We start from the raw sequence: 20,450 nt of genomic DNA, 5'->3' as shown, positions 1-20,450 counted from the left end.
TTTGATGCCATCTTAAATGCATTTGACACTATTTTACTTTAAGAAGCAATTGCATTTTGGAAAGAGTAAGATTCAATACAAGAGCACAGTTTCCACGATAACCTGTGAACAACTTCATCAAATGATCCTTATACATGGTCTGAATCTTGTGAACATGACGCATTTTGACCAGAACTAATCAGAGACAGAATGGTCGATGGACTTTCTGATTCATCTCTTTCAGATCTTTAACAAGCGAAGGAAGATCTCACACTGGAAAAGGCTATCCAGATTGTGTTAGAAGCTGCGATTCGGAAAAACCACAGAAGAATCTGGGGAACAGAAGGACAAATTTACTCCAGAAGACCATCAAACCTATCCAGCTCATAAGGTACAAACACTCCAAACAATCACCCGACAAACCAACGCACAGAGTCTTCAAATCTATTGATGCAAGGGGCCACTTCCAAGATGGAGCAAACCCAAAACCACACAAACAAAAGCAATATATGGCTCTATCATAGCTCTCTCCCTATGACCTTCCCCTTTATCATAAGGTCAGAAGTGGGGTTGTTTGCTGCTGATTGCACAATGCTTAGTACCATTCACAATTCCTCAGATACTGAAACAACATCCAGGTTTGGGCTGACAAGTGGTAATTCACATTCACTTCATACGAGTGCAAGACACTGACCATCTCCAACAAGAGAGAATCTAACCATCTTCCCTTGGTATTACTGTAACTGAACTCCCCACCATCAGCAGTCTCAGGATTATGACTGACGAATAATTGAACTGGACAAACAATATAAACACAGTGGCTACAAGAGCAGGTCGGAGGCTAGGAATACTACGGCGCTCGCCAAAGCCTGTTCACCATCTACAAGGCACAAGTCAGGAGTGTGATGGAACACTCCCCACTTGCCTGGATGGGTGCAGCCCCAACAACACTCAAGAATCTCAACACCATCCAGGATAAAGCAGCCCGCTGAATGGGATCCTGAGTAATATTTTCAACATTCACTCCCTTCGTCTCCCAACGCACAGGGGCTGCTGTGTGCACCATCTACAAGTTGCACAGAAATGATTCACCAAAACTTCTTCGACAGCATCTTCTAAACGCGCAAGCTTTAGCATCTGGAAAGACAAGGGCAGCAAACATATAGGCTCACTGCCACCTGTATGTTCCAAGCCACACATCACCCTGAGTTGGACTTATTTTACCGCTCCTTCAAAATCACTCAGTCAAAATCCTGAACTCTTTTCTTAACAACTACGCCTCATGGCCTGCAAATGGTTCAAGAAGGCAGCTCACATTTAGGGATGGCCCAGGCAGCATTCTTCCTGTGAATGAATTTTTTAAAAAAATCACAAGAATGTCCTATTTGTAAGAAAAGTGGGCCGATTTCAAAAGGATATACAAGAACGAGAACTGAACCATAAGTAACTGCAAAGTAATCCATACATTATACAAAGTATCTATTACCAATATGATCTCAACTAGAAGACAACTTTCCAGGTCTTGTAATAATGTGCACTGAAGCAGAAATACACACCAATTGAAAAGGGGAGGTGATGGCCTAGTGGTATTATCACTAGACCTATTAATCCACAACTACCAGTGATGTTCTGGGAACCCAGGTTCAAATCCCGCCACGACAGACGGTAGAATTTGAATTCATTAAAAATCTGGAATTCAGACTCTAATGATGACCATGAAACAATTGTCAGTAAAAACCCATCTGGGTCACTGATGTCCTTTACGGAAGGAAACTGCCATCCTCACCTAGTCTGGCCTACATGTGACTCCAGACCCACAGCAATGTGGTTGACTCTGAACTGCCTTCTGGGTAATTAGGGATGGACAATAAATGCTGACCTGGCCAGTGATGCTCATACCCCATGAATGAGGAGAAAAGAAGAATCAGCTACATTAGTGTTTGTGAACATTTTAATATTCCCAGCGGAGAAGGCATCATTTACTTCACACGGCTGGAAGAACTCTTTATTATCCTCCAACCAGGAGAGAATCTTCAGTCGAAAATGTGCCAAAAACAGGGATAACTCATCAAACAAAAAGACAACATAACAGGCTTGGAAATGTCCATCCAGAACAGCCTGGCAACAAGGTTGAAAAGAGAAGACTATTTCTCACACCTCAACAATCTTCTTTTGTCACACATTTTGAAGAAATTTTAAAAATCCTCTAGACAAAGTAGTCCATGCAACATTCGCAAGACTTTGCAGTGAAAGATGTCAATGTTCAACATTCATCCTCGAGATGGAGATCATCTATGTATCCATCCTACCTTTGTGTAGTGGGTTAACTGAGGAAGACAGAGTTCAGCAGATAATTTGTATGAGACAGCCGGCCTAAAAGTGTAAACTTTAAAGTCTTGTATGATCCTGGCTACTATGACTGTCTTGGGGTGGAGATAGTTCTAGTGAGTTGACTGCTGTAGCTGTTCTGATCTGCCAGTCTTACTTCTACTGTTAACAACCATATAATTTGGGTTAACGTGGTATCTCTAGGGGAGAGTCATGAATTCTAGCAATGCAAGGTAGCTCCCTCCTTACTGACTGTGATCTACTGACTTGCTCCTAGCTAATAAATCTTTTTGTTACTCAAGAACAAACCTCTCCTAAGACTTCTTGTGTCCAAGGCAGCCTCTGAGCTAGCACTAACAAGAGGGACTGGTGACAGCATATATACCTAAACAAGATTCTCTCAGATACAGGTGAAAGCTGCAGGTAACTCTCACAACAAGGGACACATGAAACAAACAAGAAGTACCCCAAAGTATTGTGTGTGCCCTAATGAATGCTACAGTGTACACTCAGTTCTCCACATTATAAGCCTCTTAATAAATTTGTGGGGGAAAATATACAGTTCTCAAACATGTGGAACCACAATTCCTGGTAGAGTCATGATAACTGGCTCCAAGGTAACCGACTATTCATGAAGGATATGCTAATCAGGAACAGGGGAAGTGAGGTTACAAATGATGTGCATACAAAGCCACAAAACCATTGGCAAAAAACATTTTACGTTGAAATACAAAATGATAAGTGTAACTCAAGTGGCTAATCTTCTCAAAAACAATATTAAGACCAGGACTGGAATTTCAACGAGATGTACTGATTAATTGATGAGAGAAACTTTCACTATGTCTAACTGCAAAAATACAGATTCTATTCATTAAGTTTGACTTGCATCTAGAAATACCACCACGGTACAGGGCACTTCAGCAAGATTCTGATGACAATATGCTGGTCTCTAGGACTATCAACAGCACTAGGTAGCACACTGAGAATCCCACACCTTGATTAATTCAAGTTCCTAATAGGATAGTGGGCCAAATACGTAAATGAATCCACTCACAATTATTAAATAAATATTGCATAACATTTACAGTGCAGAAACAGTCATAGGATCATAGAATACAGCCATAGGATCCCTACAGTGTGGAAGCAGGCCATTTGGCTCATTGAGTCCACACCGACCCTCTGAAAAGCATCCCACCCAGAGTCACCCTACCCCCATCCTTGTAATCCTGCATTTTCCTTGGCCAATCCACCCAACCTGCACATCCTTGGACTGTAGGAGGAAACCCATGCAGACACGAGGAGAATATGCAAACTCCGCACAGACCATAGCCCGAGGCTGGGATCAAACGCAAGTCCCTGGCGCTGAGAGGCAGCAGTGAGCAAAGAACAAGAACAAAGAAAATTACAGCACAGGAACAGGCCCTTCGGCCCTTCAAGCCTGTGCCGATCCAGATCCTCTATCTAAACCTGTCACTTATTTTCCAAGGGTCTGTATCCCTCTGCTCCCTCCCATTCATGTATCTGTCTAGATACATCCTAAATGACGCTATCGTGCCTGCCTCTACCACCTCCACTGGCAACGCGTTCCAGGAACCCACCACCCTCTGCGTAAAGAACTTTCCACGAATATCTCCCTTAAACTTTTCCCCTCTCACCTTGAAATTGTGGCCCCTAGTAATTGAGTCCCCCACTCTGGGAAAAGCTTCTTGCTATCCACCCTGTCCATACCTCTCATGATTTTGTAGACCTCAATCAGGTCCCCCCTCAACCTCCGTCTTTCTAATGTAAATAATCCTAATCTACTCAACCTCTCTTCATAGCTAGCGCCCTCCATACCAGGCAACATCCTGGTGACCCTCCTCTGCACCCTCTCCAAAGCATCCACATCCTTTTGGTAATGTGGCGACCAGTGCTAACCACTGTGCCACAGTCCAGGCAGGTGAACTGCTCCAGGCCAGTTTTGATGCTCCAACAGTGTTTTCTCACTCTACTTTATCTCACCCGATCAGCATCACCTTTCTCTCCCTCGGATGAAAGATCACTGATGTGCAATGTTCATTATTTCTCTCCGCAGAGACTGTCTGTCCTGCTGAGCTCTTCCAGCAGCTTCTCTGCCCAACTATTACCAATCCCTAGCTTTCACAATATTTCGCTATCTTCCATAATTAGTTTGACAAGTTTCCCCGTAAACGGAACTGGATGTTTCACCTGAGCCAATTACTGGAATAACGAGCCCAGCTTTTCAACATTGTAAAGAAGTTTCTCTCTGATTCTCTACTGAATTTGAGAGTGATTTTACTTAAGTGGAGAAAGGTTGCAGAAAGCTACAGCATGGAGGGATTTGGGGGTCCTCATGTGATTTATGCAAGTTCAGCAGGTAACAAGAAAGCAAATGGAACATTGATCTTTATTTCTGAGGGAACAGAGTATTAAAAAATAGGCAGGTCTTGCTAAAACTATAGGAGGCACTGGTCAGACCACAGCTGGAATACTGTGAAGAGTTATGGGCTCCTTGTCTAAGGAAAGATAGACTGGAAATGGAGCCAGTCCAGGGAAAGTTCACTAGGCTGAGATTGGAGGGACTGTTTTCTGACAAGAGGTTGAGTAAATAGGTTTGTACTCGTTGGAGTTTAGAAGAATGAGAGGCGACCTTACTGAAACATACAAGATTCTTAGGTGACTTGACAGGGGAGATGTGAGAAATTTATTTCCCCTTGTGGGAGAGTCTAAGACCAGACAGCATCATCGCAGTGCAAGGGGTCGCTGAGTTAGGGCTGAGAATGAGGAGGGATTTCTTCTGTCAGTGGGGAGTGAACCTGTGGAGTTCTTTACCACAGAGGGGCTGTCGAGGCTGGGGCATTGAGTATATTCAAGGCTGACAGAGACATTTTTAATCAGGAATGGAATCAAGGATTGTGGGGAAAAGGCAGGAAAGTGAAGCTGAGGATTATCAGATCAGCCATGTTCTCACTGCATGGTAGAGCAGACTCGATGGGCTGAATGGCCCACTTCTGCTCCTATATCTTATGGTCTTCTCATAGTTATCAATCCTAGGCTATACTTAGAACGACTGTAGTGTCCCAGAATGATTTTTAATATGCCAGTGTTCAACAGATGTCAACTTAATAACATACACAGATATTGTACAAGAGTGTGTGCACACACGCGAGGGGGTGAGAAGCTGACAAGTAAACGCTGTCTTAAACAAGCTCCTCCTCTCCATCCTGAATCTGTACAGCAATGCAGGTGTAGCTGCATGGCTCACACATACCTTTGTTACACAGCAGCCCTCCCCAGTTGGTTTCACAGTTACACTGCCACGGCTCCACACATGTCCCATGGACACATCCTGGGTATGGGATACACTCATCACAGAACTGCCCTTGCCATCCATACAGGCAACTGAAAAGACAAAGCATAAAATAAGATAAATTGCTTCACGCACAGAGAGAAGGCAAGGCACAAACACAGCTCCAAGCTACTGTAAGGGGAGGCGATGGCCTAGTGGTATTATCGCTGGACTGTCAATCCAGAGACCCAGGTAATTTTCGAATCCTGCCATGGCAAATGGTGGAATTTGAATTCAATAAATATATGGAATTAAGAGTCTAATGATGACCATAAATCCATTGCTAATTGTCGGGAAAAACCCATCTGGTTCACTAATGTCCTTTAGGGAAGGAAACTGCCATCCTTACCTGGTCTGGCCTACACGTGACTCCAGACTCACAGCAATGTGGTTGACGCTTAACTGCCCTCTGGGCAATTAGGGATGGGCAATAAATGCTCATCCCGTGAATGAATAAAAAAAAAACTCACATCACTAATTGTGAGTATCAACTGTGACTCAGTAATGACACTCTCATGTGAGTTATGGCCATGGAGTCAAGTTGCATACCAGACTGACTTTTCTTTTTCAGTACTGAAGGAATACTTCAGTAGCTAGGCTGCTGTGTTTCAGACGGGGCAGTAAGCTGTAGCCCCCTTCCACTGTCCTTCAGCTCCTACCCCTCAATCCAGCACAGATGGAATGGCCGATCATCAAACAAACAGTGACTTGGGTTTATCGCTCCATGAAGCTGCCTGACCTGCTGTAACATTTTGTTTTGATGGTATGATGGCCCTTTGTTAAAAGCTCACACGGTTCTGGCATGACATTATTCGGGAGAAATCTTCGGAAAGTTCAAAGGATTGTTCAAATTCCATCAGAAGCAGGTTGAGAATTGGAATTCAGCAAAGGTTAATACAGTGTGGGTGAGATGGTGATGCAGTGGTATTGTCACTAGAATAATAATCCAGAGGTTCATGCAGCACAGCGATAGTGTCCCTACCTCCAGACCAGAAGGCCGAGGTTCGAGTCCCACCTGCTCCAGAGGTGTGCCATAACATGTCTGGCCAAACTAACCCTGCTGCCCCGATCCAGTCTGGTATATAACGGTCTGAAATCCCACATCAACATGGTCAAATGTTAGCTATATTTGAAAGTGTCTGAGAGCATGGGTGTGTTGTGTCAAAACGATTATTTAGCATGTTCACCAAGCATATGGACTGCAGCAATTGTGGGTGATAGCTAGAGGTGATCTCCTAGTAATGGCCTCACCAGTGACACCCATCTCCTGCGAAGGGAGGCAGTGGATGTTCCAGACTGACGCTGTCTGCCTCAGGAGATGTGAAAGAGGAGGAAACATGCATTTATACAACCGCCTTTAACAACCTCAGGTCGTCCCAAGGAGTTTCTACACCTGATTAATTCCCCTTTTCTTTGAAATGCCGTAATGAAGCAAAACATAGGCCAACTTGCAGGACCTTGCCAAGTGGCTGCTGTATTTCCTACATGACTTTAGCAGTGTTCCCTCGATTTTTACACAATTGGCTCTTTGCAAACCAACAGCAGAAAGCAGAAACCAAACTTTTGTTTGAATATAAATGGTGAGGGATTAGAGTGGGAGGGAGAAATAGTTGTACACATTCCGCAGCAGGTGTACAGACACTACCAAACTTATCTCCCCACCTTAACTTCACTCGAAAACTGAGCCAGATTTGCTCCGGCATAACCCAAACCAGCTGTTAAGATTCGCCACACTGCAGTAACAGGCTCCTACCCCTGGAGCAGGTCTCAACACACGGTACCGCCTTGCTGAAAGACTACACATTGGTTTCCTTACAGCTGAGACACTTAAGGTGAGATTTACCTGGAGTTGTTCAAAATTAGGAAGGGTTGTCTTTGAGTAGAAAACGGATAAGCTGTTCCCCTCTTTTTTAATTCATTCACAGGATGAGGGTGTTGCTGGCCAGGCAGCATTTATTACCCATCCCTAATTGCCCAGAGGGCAGTTAAGAGCCAACCACATTGCTGTGGGACTGGAGTCACATGTAGGCCACACCAGGTAAGGGCAGTAACATCCATTCCCTAAAAGGACATTAGTGAACCAGATGGGTTTTTCCAACAATGGTTTCATTCAATTCTCAATTCCAGACTTTTTTTTTTACTGATTTCACATTCCATCATTGAGGGAGAGGTGGTGGCCCAGTGGTATTAATCGCTGGACTGTTAACCTAGTGACCTGGGTTCAAATCCTGGCCACACCAGACAGTGGAACATGAACTCAGTAAAAATCTGGAATTGAGTATAATGATGACCATGAATCCATTGTCAATTGCTGGGAAAAACCCAACTGATTCATTAATGTCATTTAGGGATGGAAATTTCCATCCTTGCCTGGTCTGGCCTCCACGTGACTGCCCTTTGGGCATAAAGGAAATGGTAATAAATGTCAGTTTGGCCAGTGACACACACACCTGTGAACAAATATAAAATAAACACTGTGGTAGGATTTGAACCCGGGACACCAGAACATTATCTGCCTCTCTAGATTAATAGTGACCAGAGGACACGGAATTTGTGAATTCCTGCTTTTACGATGATCTGGAATGCAATGACAGAGTGAAAGATTCAACAGCAACTGAAGAGAATCGGATAAATTTTTGGCTTAAGGGAATCCTTGGATTAAGGATTAAGGGAATGGGACTAATTGGATTACTCTTCCAAAGAACCAGAACAGGCATAACAGAACGGATGGCTTCCTAGTGCATGACATAATCCTGTGCGTTACTGGAAACAACAGGCAGTCCCTCTGGTTTACAGACTGGATGTTTGTCAGAGGCAGAGGGAGAAGCAGGGGCTATCTGGTGAAAGGTTACTTATCTATTGTCGTAGGCCAGCAGTCAGCTATTTTTATTGCTGGCAGTGATTGAAATCACAACTGTCCCACCATTATTCCGAGGAAAAGTTATTTTAGGATACCTCGCAGAGACCAGAGTCATTGTGTAACTCCATGGCATGGAGACATGCAGATTCCAGCTAAAGGATTCCTACTCGAAATCCAGCCACGGGGGGCTCAGGCAGAAGGTGTTCTATTCACATTTCACCAATAATACCAGCAATTCTGCCAAAAATCCCAAACACACTGCGTGAACAAAAGCTACCACATGGAGGAGTTTGGGAAATGGTATTTAAAGGAAAGCTGGCTCAGAACGAGGGACAGAAGGAATAGAAAGATACAGTGAAATCAAGGAAGATAGGAAAGGTTTGTATGGAGCATTTACACTGATATAGTTCAGCTGGGTCAAGTGATCTGGCTCTGTGCTGTAAATTCTACATTAATATCTTTCCAACCAATGTTCCAACTTCTCAAAGGGCAAGGAAAATAATTAATATATTACCCATGTTTAGTTCTGTAGTTTAAAAGATGGAAGCATCAAGTTACAGCTGTTTTGTCACATTGCTGGCAGGAAGGCTAAAGTAGAGATATTTACAGCACATAAACAATCAGTGAACTAAAAGCAATATACTGCAGATGCTGGAGGACTGAAATTAAACAAAAGTGTTAGAGAAACTCAGCAGGTCTGGTCACATGTGTGGAGAGAGAAACAAGAGTTAACATTTCGGGTCCAAAGAGTCTTCTTCAGGACTCTGGAATTTCAAAACAGAGTCTCTGGACTTGAGATGTGAATAGTTTCCCATCCCCTTGTAGGCAGACCCGCCGAGTTTCTCTAGCAGTTTCTGGTTTGTATTTCACAAGTAGAAAAGAAAATTCTACTGTCACAAATTTGCCAATCAGTGTTATTGAAAGTCAGGTGAGGTATTACTGTGAGACAAAGATCCATGATGTGGAGGTGCCGGTGTTGGACTGGGGTGGCCAAAGCCAGAGTCAAACATCACCAGGTTATCAACCAACAGGCTTATGTGAAATCACAAGCTTTCACAGCACTGCTCCTTCACCTGACGAAGAAACAGCACTCTGATAGCTTGTGATTTCAAACAAACTTGTTGGACTATAACCTGGTGTTGTGTGACTCCCGACAGCGACAAACAGGAGAAGACAAAATCTTCAGTTCAGATTAATAGCTGTTTTCAGCCCTTTGGGCAAGAGAATTGGGGCTAAGTTTTCTCTTAGGAAGTCTACTACTTTGCTTCCTGGCCTTCAGAACTGCTTGGCATTCGGGCAAGTATATAACTGAAATTATGAGAAGATGGTGTAACAGGAATGTGGGCGCATATAATGTTTGTATCAAGCCCAGACAAGGTGGTTGAGATAAATAGAGACGAGCTACATTATACAAACAGAAAACAGAAATTGCTGGAAATAGTCAGCAGATTGGTTCAGAATGATTCTGAAGAAAGGCAGTTGACTAAAATGTTAACTGTTTAGCACTCAACAGATGCTGAGCACTCTCAGAATCCACAGTAAGGTGCTTTTGGATTATGTAAATTTAGGAACATCTTGACTAGACTGTATGAACTTTCCTCTGCTGTTACCTCTTTTGTTAACTCCCTCTCCAGAGGAAGCCCACTCACAAAAGTGTAAAAGGTCCCGCAAATGTTCCTTTTCCCCATAATATTTGTTTTTGAGGTGGAGCCAAAATCTGAGGGTTTGAAGAAAAGATTTTATCTTTAACCCAGGTAAGAATCTAGACTGCACTGCCTGGGAGAGTAGATGAGGCAGGAAACCTCACAACCTGTAAAAAGTACTTGGATGCGCCCCTGAAGTGTCATAACTTTCAAGGCTATGGGCAAAGTATAGGAAAGTGGGGCTAATGTTGATTTAGTGTGGTTTTTGTAAAATCAATGCACTGAAGGGCTTCATGTACTGTACGATTCATCCACAAACATCTAAAATCATTCCCTTGCTGGCTCTGGGACCTTACGGGCAAAACGGCTGCGATTTTTCTCTAAGTTACAACAGAGTCTACACTTCAAAAGTGTAAACCTAATTGGCAGTAAAGGAGTTTAGGAGGGGCAGAAGTCATAACAGAAAATACCTTTGTTGTTTCAGGGCAAGCTTTAAATACTGAAAACACAAAAAACCAGGCTGCGATTCCAGGGGAAGTCCAGGTTACCCGTGCTCTGTCCAACAACAACACAGTATGGAGAAGGATCTGACTATGCCATGACAACAACAAGCTATTTAACCTTATAGGGGTTATTTACTGTGTGAATTCACAAATGAGCATGGGTTATTTGGATGCAATGGCTAATATACTACAGCACTGGTTGTTAACCTTAAAGTCAAGGGGGGAGATAAACTGGGTAAACAGAAATGGTCCTTTCTCTTTCGCAGGATGGCACACTTGATATCACATTTCAAGCTAGTCTCAAATCTATGACTCTACTTTCAAGAACCACATCATAACTGAGCCAACTGATAGCTCAGCCTGAGTGCAGCAGTGGAACAGAAGCTCCAGCCTTACAAGTCTATTCCACCTCTCAATTCAATAATCATCAAGCCCGCTTCACTATCCCTGCCACTGCTTCCTGACACTTCATACTCAACTAAAATCAGTTGATCTCTGCCTTGAATGCTCAAAATAATTCCAATATCCACAATGCTTCTAAGGAAGAGTACTCCAGATTCCTGTCATAGAAGGTACTGGCCCTGAAATAATTAACTTTGAAGCTGTTTTAAGTTCCAAAGAACCTGATAACATCCACCCAAAGGCTATGTGACAAGCAGTCATCTAGTATGACATCCCAATGGAGACAGAAATGTCGTTTCTGGCTCCTGAGAATCTCTGGGATTATGTCTAATTAGTCAATGTGACTTCTACCCTGCTGCTATCATCCAATAAACCGGATCTTGCTATTAAGACAAACACCTTGTTGCTGCTGATTAGATTGGATCCTTTTCCTCAGCACTGAAAAGAGGAGGGTGGTGCTGTGGTAATGTCCTTGCCTGTGGGTCTGAAGGTCCTAGTTGAAGTCCCAACTACTCCTGAAGTGTGTGTCATAACACGTTTCAACAGGGGTTGATTTTAAAACAGACCAAGGGAGGAAGATTAGCCGTAAGATCTGGGCTTAAGTCTTCCCCTTGCTGAAGGTGTTTCATAGCATATGCAAGCTGGTCAATTTAAAATCATCAGAACGGAGGATTGCTAGCAGCAGTCCATCACAACCCCACAGCACAACATGGTGTAGTAACTGTCCCCTCTGCTTTCATTCCTGAAGGGTCAGCTCTAATTTTAAGATTATATCCCATTGCTTTGGAGTCCATCAAATTGGGTTATGAAAATTTTACATCCTTCTCATTTAGCCCTCTAAGCTGGTCTGGATCTGTAACACTGTGATCAACGGTTCTGAGCTCGCTTCAATCTGCAACAGGGGATTAATCTGCTCACAAATGACTTGTCCTGGGAACATCACAAGATCCAGATAAAATTGTTCCACCATTCCTTGTCCCAAAGCATTTTTAATAGTTTATCCAGCAATTCAAACGAGAGGAACAGAAAACACTACGCAAAAACATGAAAAGGGCTCAGGTATTTAAACATGTCGCCATCTCCAGGAGCCACCTAGCAATGGGATGATGCATTGAGAGTCCACAGCACCTCATGGCGATGATTTATGATGGGATCACATTGTTGTCCCACGCCTTTTGTCTGTGATCATGTTGCAGGATTAACAGGTCATTGCCAGGGTTTTATCCAGTGGCTATTCCGCATGCTGGATCTCTCCAAAGAAAGGTCATAAGACTCTTCAAGTCATCACATTCTTGGTACCATTCTTGGGATGGACTGCTGCTATCAATCCTCCATTCTGATGATTTTAAATTGACCAGCTTGCATATGCTATGAAACATCTTGTTTGTATTAACCACAGGATTCAATGCAACAACTCACAAGGACATCTTCAACAACTTCCTAGCATTGACCAGAACCCTCAGCAACTAGAAAACACTGGCAGCAAGTGCTCGGAGAAACCACCTGCACACTGAACACGAGATAACAAGGTGTAGAGCTGGATGAACACAGCAGGCCAAGCAGCATCAGAGGAGCAGGAAGGCTGACGTTTCAGACCCTTCTTCAGAACACACTGAACACAATGTTTTCCAATGGACATAAATCACTTTCGGATAATCAGAGGGTTGTGAAAGGCGTTATATCAATGCAACGCCCTTTGTTGTTGAAAATGAGAAACAAACAGTATGGAGAAAAGTACCAATTGAAGCTTAAAAAGGTTAAATTTCTCCCTAAAGTTTCCCTCTCTGTCCTGCCATAAGGAGATGGTAAACTGGGATTTCATGTTTTTTTTTAAGAAAGCAGGCCTGCAGAATAACTGGATGCTTCAGTAAAAGGGAAGAACAATCCAAAGTTTTCCCCCCCAAGTCTTACACATCCAACATCAATCAGCAAGTGCACAAATAAACTGACTCAATTTCCCGTCTGGAAGTCTGCATCATGCTGATGGTTCTGGTACACATCTTGCAGGCTGGAATGTCCAACCAGCGGGCAGTGGAGAGAGGGACACGAAACTGTTTTGGACGTCTCCATCTGTATGACTGCAATACCCAACATCATCACAACCAGCAGAAAAAAACAGCCAAGATCTCATCAATCTGTGAGCACTACCTTCTGATGACCATGACATCATTGCTGACACCAAGGCCCTTGCGCATAAGGCTGTCAGCCTCTACAAAGCTCCAAAACTTGGACTACATATAGATGTCACCTCAAGACCATAAAGAACTACTACTGACACTGTTTGAGATGGATTCTCCACACCAGCTGGAAGGACAGGTTTACTAACATCAGTGTACTTAAAGCAGCCAATCACACATCAAGACCACGGTCACCCGAAACCAATTCCACTGGGCCAGCCATGTGCTTGGGTTCCAACTACCAAAGCAAGGCATTGGCCTAGTGGTATTAATCACAACACTATTAATCCAGGGACTGAGGCAATGTTCTGGGGAAATCTGAATTCAATAAGGATCTGGAATTTGATATCCAGACTTATAAAAGTCTAATGATAACCGTGAAACCAATGTCAGAAAAAAACCCATCCGGTTCACTAATGTCCTTTAGGGAAGGAAACTGCCATCCTTACCTGGTCTGGCCTACATGTGAATCCAGACCCACAGCAAAGTGGTTGGCTCTTAACTGCCCTCTCAGGATGGGTGGTAAATGCTGGTCTAGTCAACTGTGCCTGCATCCCGTGAAAAAATATTAAAAATGAACAAGAGGACAACAAAGGAAGCATTTCAAAGATTCCAGAAGTCTTCCCTCAAGAAATGCAACATCAATACCAATGCATTGGACACCCTTGGTCAGAAGGAACCTACTTTGAAGGAAGTTCCTGTATGAAGGGACATAATTCCTTGAGAACATCCATCAGCAAGAGGAATTACGGGAAAGGAACCGGAGAAAGGAATGCTAACGATCCCAAGACTAAGGACCAATTTCACTTCCCAGAAACACCTGCCAAATGTGTGGTGGAAGATGTAGCTCTGGGACTGGCGTCATTAGCCATACAAGGATCCACAGAACCCCACGAGCAGGAACACGGAGTTTCCTAGGTGGGCAATCTCACTCATTAGTGAGTGATTGCAGACAACAACAGCTAACAGAAACTGGTTTAGGCATGGGCTTCACACATTGGTGTTTTATTTGGAATATTTAGTAGCAACTCTCAAACAAATACATCTAGTGTCTAGAAGGAGCATGGCATTAGGTTTATTTGAACATCACCATGTTCCCTGTAAGCAAACAACCACTTTAATTTGGGAATATCACTGACATTCCCTCATCTCTACTGGGTAAAAATCCAGGAACTTCCTACCTAACAACTATTATGGAGAAGGAATTTCTCTTGTCCCATCACTCCACGGGTCACAAAATCATTTTAATTGTTGTACCCAGTCCAGGAATGGCCAACGCTTTCTATACGTTACCATCAGAATAAAACGATGCAACCACCAGGTTTCTTCAGTAAACATAAAATTAATTTATTGAAAACGAAGAAAACTTACTCCACAAAGATGCAAAACTGGTCAATATTTTCATATTTCAAACTTAATGCTTCCTCTTCTAAATAATCCGATCCACTCACCCCACTGCCCACACCCTCATGGGAAAGGAGTCAAAAATGGATAGCTCTCTGCAGAGATTTAAACAACATTTTTGGCCAATAAGTCTTAGTTCACTGATGTCCTTTAGGGAAGGAAACTGCCATCCTTACCTGGTCTGGCCTACATGTGACTCAAGACCCACAGCAATGTGATTGACTCTTAACTGCCCTCTGGGCAATTAGGGATGGGTAATAAATGCTGCCTGGTCAGCGATGTCCTCATCCCATGAATGAATAAAAAACAGCTCCTGAAAGAGCTTTGGAAATTATGAGAGATAGTAGGAACTGCAGATACTGGAGAATCTGAGATAACAAGGTGTACAGCTGGATGAACACAGCAGGCCAAGCGGCATCAGAGGAGCAGGAAAGCTGACGTTTCGGGCCTAGACCCTTCTTCCTAAAGTAAGATCTGCCTGTATAGCACTCAACACAACACTTTTCACTGTATCTCAGTATATGCGACAACAATAAGTCAATAAATTCTTTCAAGAGGCCTCTTCCTGACCGATCCAAATAGCATCCAAAGCGAGCTCTGCAATCACGATCGTGATAAACCCAGTCAAGTGGTCACTAGTATACAAGCAGTTATCACAAGGCATGCGACTACCAAAAATGACACATTAAAAATAAGTTCCAATGTCCTTTCGTTTATCTCTTTATAAACAAACAATCCAGGTATCCACATTCCTTCAAGCTAAAGGCTACAGTGATGATTAACTATGAAGCTTCCATAACCCAGCAGTGCGGATGGACCTGTAGCTGTTCAAGGTGATAGCTCCCAATCCACCACATCGGAACTAGGATGGACAATAGTACTGCTCTTGCTAGTGACTCCCACAGCCCTAGCATCGATTTTAAGAGAAACCTTCCCCTAATTCAACTCAGCCAGAAGGGAAAATCAGCTGACTAGAAGGATTGACAATGGGATTGTACAGCGTCACCCAGAGAAGGAACCAGAAAGAGTGGTCCTGAAGTAAGAAAGGGAACAATTTCATACATGAATCATTGAGTGCGCTGATATAGATGGGGGAGCTCCAGCTTGGAGCTGAAACACTTTGATTCTGTAGATGGAGTTTCAGTTTGCAGGTGTCTATGGACTGCCCTGCTCCTGCTGTGGAGGGATTGAAATGGAAAGGTCTTTACTCCCTCGTGCATCTCACCTTCCTTGATAAGCACTAAAAAAATTCACAAAAATACAGTGTAAAGAACTGCCCCCAAGATAGTCTAGACAGGATTTCAAAAAACATTACATACCTATTCTGAGATAGTAGGAACTGCAGATGCTGGAGAATCCGAGACAACAAGGTGCAGGGCTGGATGAACACAGCAGGCCAAGCAGCATCATACCTATTCTATTTAATTTCTAAAGTTATTGCTGTGTTTTAACAACTTACAATTATCCAGAAGATAATTTTGCAATCAGCTTATTAAAGTGATTGGACAAGGCAATATATAAATTTGAATTAGTTAAACTTCAAGAACATACACTGCAAAGGAGCATTGACAAAACTGAACATCGTTACGCAAGGAAGCTCGGTGAAAGTGATAGGATTTCAGCAGAAAAAGAGAAAGTGGTAGAGGAGTTCAGGGAGGGAATTCCAGAGCTTTAGGTAAGGAATGCTGTGGGGCAGAGATTCACAGATTACATTGCTCCCAAGCGAGGACAATTACCAGGAGACATGACGACAACCGGGAGGGTATCAGTGGTATAAAGGGAAGACATGGTGGTGGCAAAGAGAAGTTAGATTAAAAAAATGGAAATAGAAATGAGGCTTAGATCCAGACAAGCATTAAAATTAGCAAGGGAAAGCCCCAGTTCCACAGGAAAGGAGGAAACAATAGGAAGGAATCCAGAGTGCAAGGCCATTGTCCAGGAAGAGTGGTGCCTCTGTACTGGAGCTCTCACTTACCCACCATAGAGTGTTAACCAGAGACCCAGGCAAGGTTCTGCGCTCATGGGTTCAAATGGCAGATAGTGGAATTTGAATTAAATAAAAATCTGAATTTAAGAGTCTAATGATGACCATGAACCAACTGTCGACTGTCAGGAAAACCCATCTGGTTCACTAATGTCCTTTAGGGGAAGGAAACTGCCATCCTTACCTGGTCTGGTCTACATGTGACTCCAGACCCACAGCAATGTGGTTGACTCTTAAATGCCCTCAGAGCAATTAGGGATGGGCAATAAATGCTGGCCTAGCCTTACCCTATGAATGAATAAAGAAAAACTCAGTGACAGCAATGTCATTGGGCAATGGTTAGATTCTCTTCATGACAGGTCACTGCCTGTCACTTGTGCAGTGCCACAGGGACTGGCTACTGTGAATGCCAGATCTTGGTGCACATGGACTCAGATTACCCCAGTCCTGCAGTCAACCTGAACAGCACTGAACATTCTGCAATCATTGGCGAACATTCCACGTCTGACCTTATCATGGAGGGTCAGTCACTGACGAAGCAGTTGAAGATGGCTGGTCCTAGGACACTAACCTGAGGAAGATGACTGGCCTCCAACAACCACAACCATCTTCCCGTGTGTCAGGTAATGACTCCAACCAACAGAGAGTTTGCCCAATGGCAGAGTCCCTTCCCTGAAAGGATGCCAATTGCACGGTTGCCTCACAGCGCCAGGGACCCCAGTTCGATTCCACCCTCAGGCAACTGTCTGTGTGGAGTTTGCACATTCTCCCTGTGTCCGCGTGGGTTTCCTCCGGGTGCTCCGGTTTCCTCCCACAGTCCAAAGGTGTGCAGGCTAGGTGGATTGGCCATGCTAAATTGCCCACGGTCCAGGGATGTGCAGGCTAGGTGGGGAATAGAGAGTTACAGGGATAGGATAGGGGGTTGGATCTGGGTGGGATGCTCTTTGGACAGTCAGTGTAGGCTCGATGGGCCAAATGGCCTGCTTCCAGACAGCAGGGATTCTATGACAAAGTCAGTAGCAGTGGAACAGAAAGGGAGGAAACTTGGACAAATGACTGTAATGACCATCTCAATTCCCTAAGTAGATGCAAAATAGATATCTCTTCTACTGAAAATGATATTAAAACAAACAGTATTTTTTTAAAAAAGTTCCCTTGGCAACAGACTCCATCTTTTCCAGACTGACGAATGAGAAATGGACTATTCCCTCCAGGAAAACAGGAAACCAGGAAACACATCAGGACATTGACAGTTTGTGAAAGTAAACAGAGAGAAATGCAAGCCTCTCTTTTGATTGTGCCAGATTGAATGGAGGAACCCTGTGACAACAAAGAGACCTGAAATGCTGCTTACAGCACATGGACACACTGCTAGAGGCCTTTTATTTCAGAAAATGAAGGTCATGAGTCTCAGGAATCCCCGAAATGTGGTGGAGGCAGCATCATTAAATATTTTTAAGGCATAGGGAGATAGTTTCTCGATTAACAAGGGAATTAAAAAGATATTGAGCACGGCTGAGAAAGTGGAATTGAAACCACAATCAGATCACATTCTCAGTGAATGGTGGGACAGGCTTGAAAAACCAAATATCCTGCCAATAATTTGTAGGTTTGTACGAATAAAAAGACCAAGCCTCGCCATCTACCTTTCTTGTATTACATGATAAAACAGCAGCATTACTAACTAACCACAGGGGAGCAATCTTCGACACGTCTATATCAGACCCAGATGTGAGGGCAGGAAAATTCCTGCTGGAACTGCGCTTTGGAAACCAAAGGTTCAAAGTCACCTCTCACTCTCTCTTTACAGATGCTGCCAGACCCACTGAACTCCTCCTGCACTTTCAGATTTATTCAAAAAGCACTTACTCCCCGAGAGTCTGTCACCACGTTATGTCTGAAATTATTTATATCCTATGCGAATAGATTCCCTGAAAGAAATCTAATTTGCTTTTGAATGAATCAATACTATCAGCTTTGCCTGTTCCACTTTGTCACTGAAATATACTTTGCAATTAGCTGTGAATTCAGTCCCATTCAAGCACAGTTGGGTTCTCTGACTTTATGCTTCTGGTTTAAGTGAAAGTGCTCATCACTGTCCATATTCCTGGGTTTTTTTTTAGGATTCTAGACTAGGTCATCAAACCAAGCTGTGTTTAAAAAGCACAGCCTACCCCAGGAGCAGTGGGAAATGAGCTATCCTCATCACTAAGGGTGTGAGCATCAAGTGAATGCAACAAAGACACTTGTGCAAGGAAATGCAACCAAATGGAAAGAGTTAATTTACCCTAGCAATCTGAAGTAGGCATCGAAAACACTGGCACATTTTCCTGCAGCATCATGCTGCACTCCATTTGGCTAATTGAGCTGGTGTGTGGAGCCTGTGATGTTTTGCATGCATTCTTCAATATTTAATGATTTGGTATATTGTTACAGACCTTCCTGTTTGCACTCATCACTTCTCTCTGGAAAAGTAAAGCTGGAACGAGTTCAATTTCAAGAAGCCGTGGTATCAGGTGATCAAAGTCTTTATACATTCAAGCTCCCACTTACCAGAATCTTTTCACATCGATTCTTCCACCTTCCCCCATTCTTACCCAGATAACAAAAGGACTTGCTCTTTCTGAAGTGGAATTCCCCTCTTTGTCAGTCTCTCCAGACTACATGTTAACCTAAACCAAGGAAGCACTTAATGATTCACAGGTAATTCATGTTTTTATAAAAACTCCATGCTGGCTAGGGCCACCAGGAAGTAAGTGGTGTCAATGTCAACATGTTCAATTTCTTTCCAACATACTTCCCTCTCAAACGCCATGGAAAGCAAAAGATATTTCCAAAATTCTTCTGCTTTAGAAAAATACCAAGACGATGCAGCATTGCTAGACATGCTCTCCCTCTGTGGCCAGGTTAGAATAGAGAATCACAGAATCCCTACAGTGTGGAAGCAGGCCATTTGGCCCAGTGAATGCACACTGACCCTCCAAACAGCACTCCACCCAGACCCACTCCACCCCCACTTCCCATACCTCATCACACTAGCCTACACATCCCAAGACACTACAGACAATGTAGCATGGCCAATCCGTGTAACGTGCACATCTTTGGACTGTGGGAGGAAACCGGAGCACCTAGAGGAAACCCATGCAGACATGGGGAGAATGTGCAAACTCCACACAGACAGTCAGCTGAGGGTGGAATTGAACCCGGGTCCCTGGCGCTGTGAGGCAGCAGCGCTAACCACTGTGCCATCCAAAATCGTGGTTAAATCCAGGCCCCTGCCCATTGGGGTAGAAGCAAGCCTATAGCATGATTTGAAGGAAGCCTGGAGTTTACTCAAGTGTCATCATTGACATTCATTTTCAGAGTAGCACCCAAACTTAGGAATGGTCACTTATGTTTTCCTCATTATGACATTGGCTAAGAAACACTGATAGCTGAGGGTTAATGACATACACAAGTAGCGTGCTGATAAACTGAACTGAAACAATGACCAGAATCTGCATGTGATGTTATAAAGAAGCCTCCCAGCTGAACACAGGTAATCCCAGCGCTGAAGGAATTTCAGTCCACCGATCTCAACATCTGGATCTTCCTGCTTTGGTCAAGTTGTCTCACAAGCTACACAGACACTGATTCCTAACCAGCAACTTGAGAAACCGGCCATTCAGCTCAACCAGATGATATGGGTGTTCCCTTCCACCCTAGTGAACAGTTATGTGTCCATGTGCCAATCCCAATCTAATCATCCACTTACAGCGATACCAGCATCATGACTATCAGTGTCAGGTTTTGTTCCTTGTATTAAGAAGCTGATAAATGCA

At 43.6% G+C, this 20,450-nt stretch overlaps 1 protein-coding gene across 1 annotated transcript in view; it reads right to left on the bottom strand.

The window, feature by feature from the left end:
- LOC109917089 (protein jagged-2-like) overlaps window positions 1–20,450 on the bottom strand; it is a 116,628-nt gene that overhangs the window by 40,665 nt on the left and 55,513 nt on the right. Inside the window, exon 4 of the mRNA XM_048600015.1 lies at window positions 5,579–5,709. Coding sequence (XP_048455972.1) covers window positions 5,579–5,709 — 131 coding nt within the window. The remainder of the gene's footprint in view (window positions 1–5,578; window positions 5,710–20,450) is intronic.

Source organism: Rhincodon typus, chromosome 8, assembly GCF_021869965.1.
Source record: "Rhincodon typus isolate 14 chromosome 8, sRhiTyp1.1, whole genome shotgun sequence".
NCBI classification, from domain to species: Eukaryota; Metazoa; Chordata; class Chondrichthyes; order Orectolobiformes; family Rhincodontidae; genus Rhincodon; species Rhincodon typus.
This window is presented reverse-complemented; position numbering and strand designations above follow the sequence as displayed.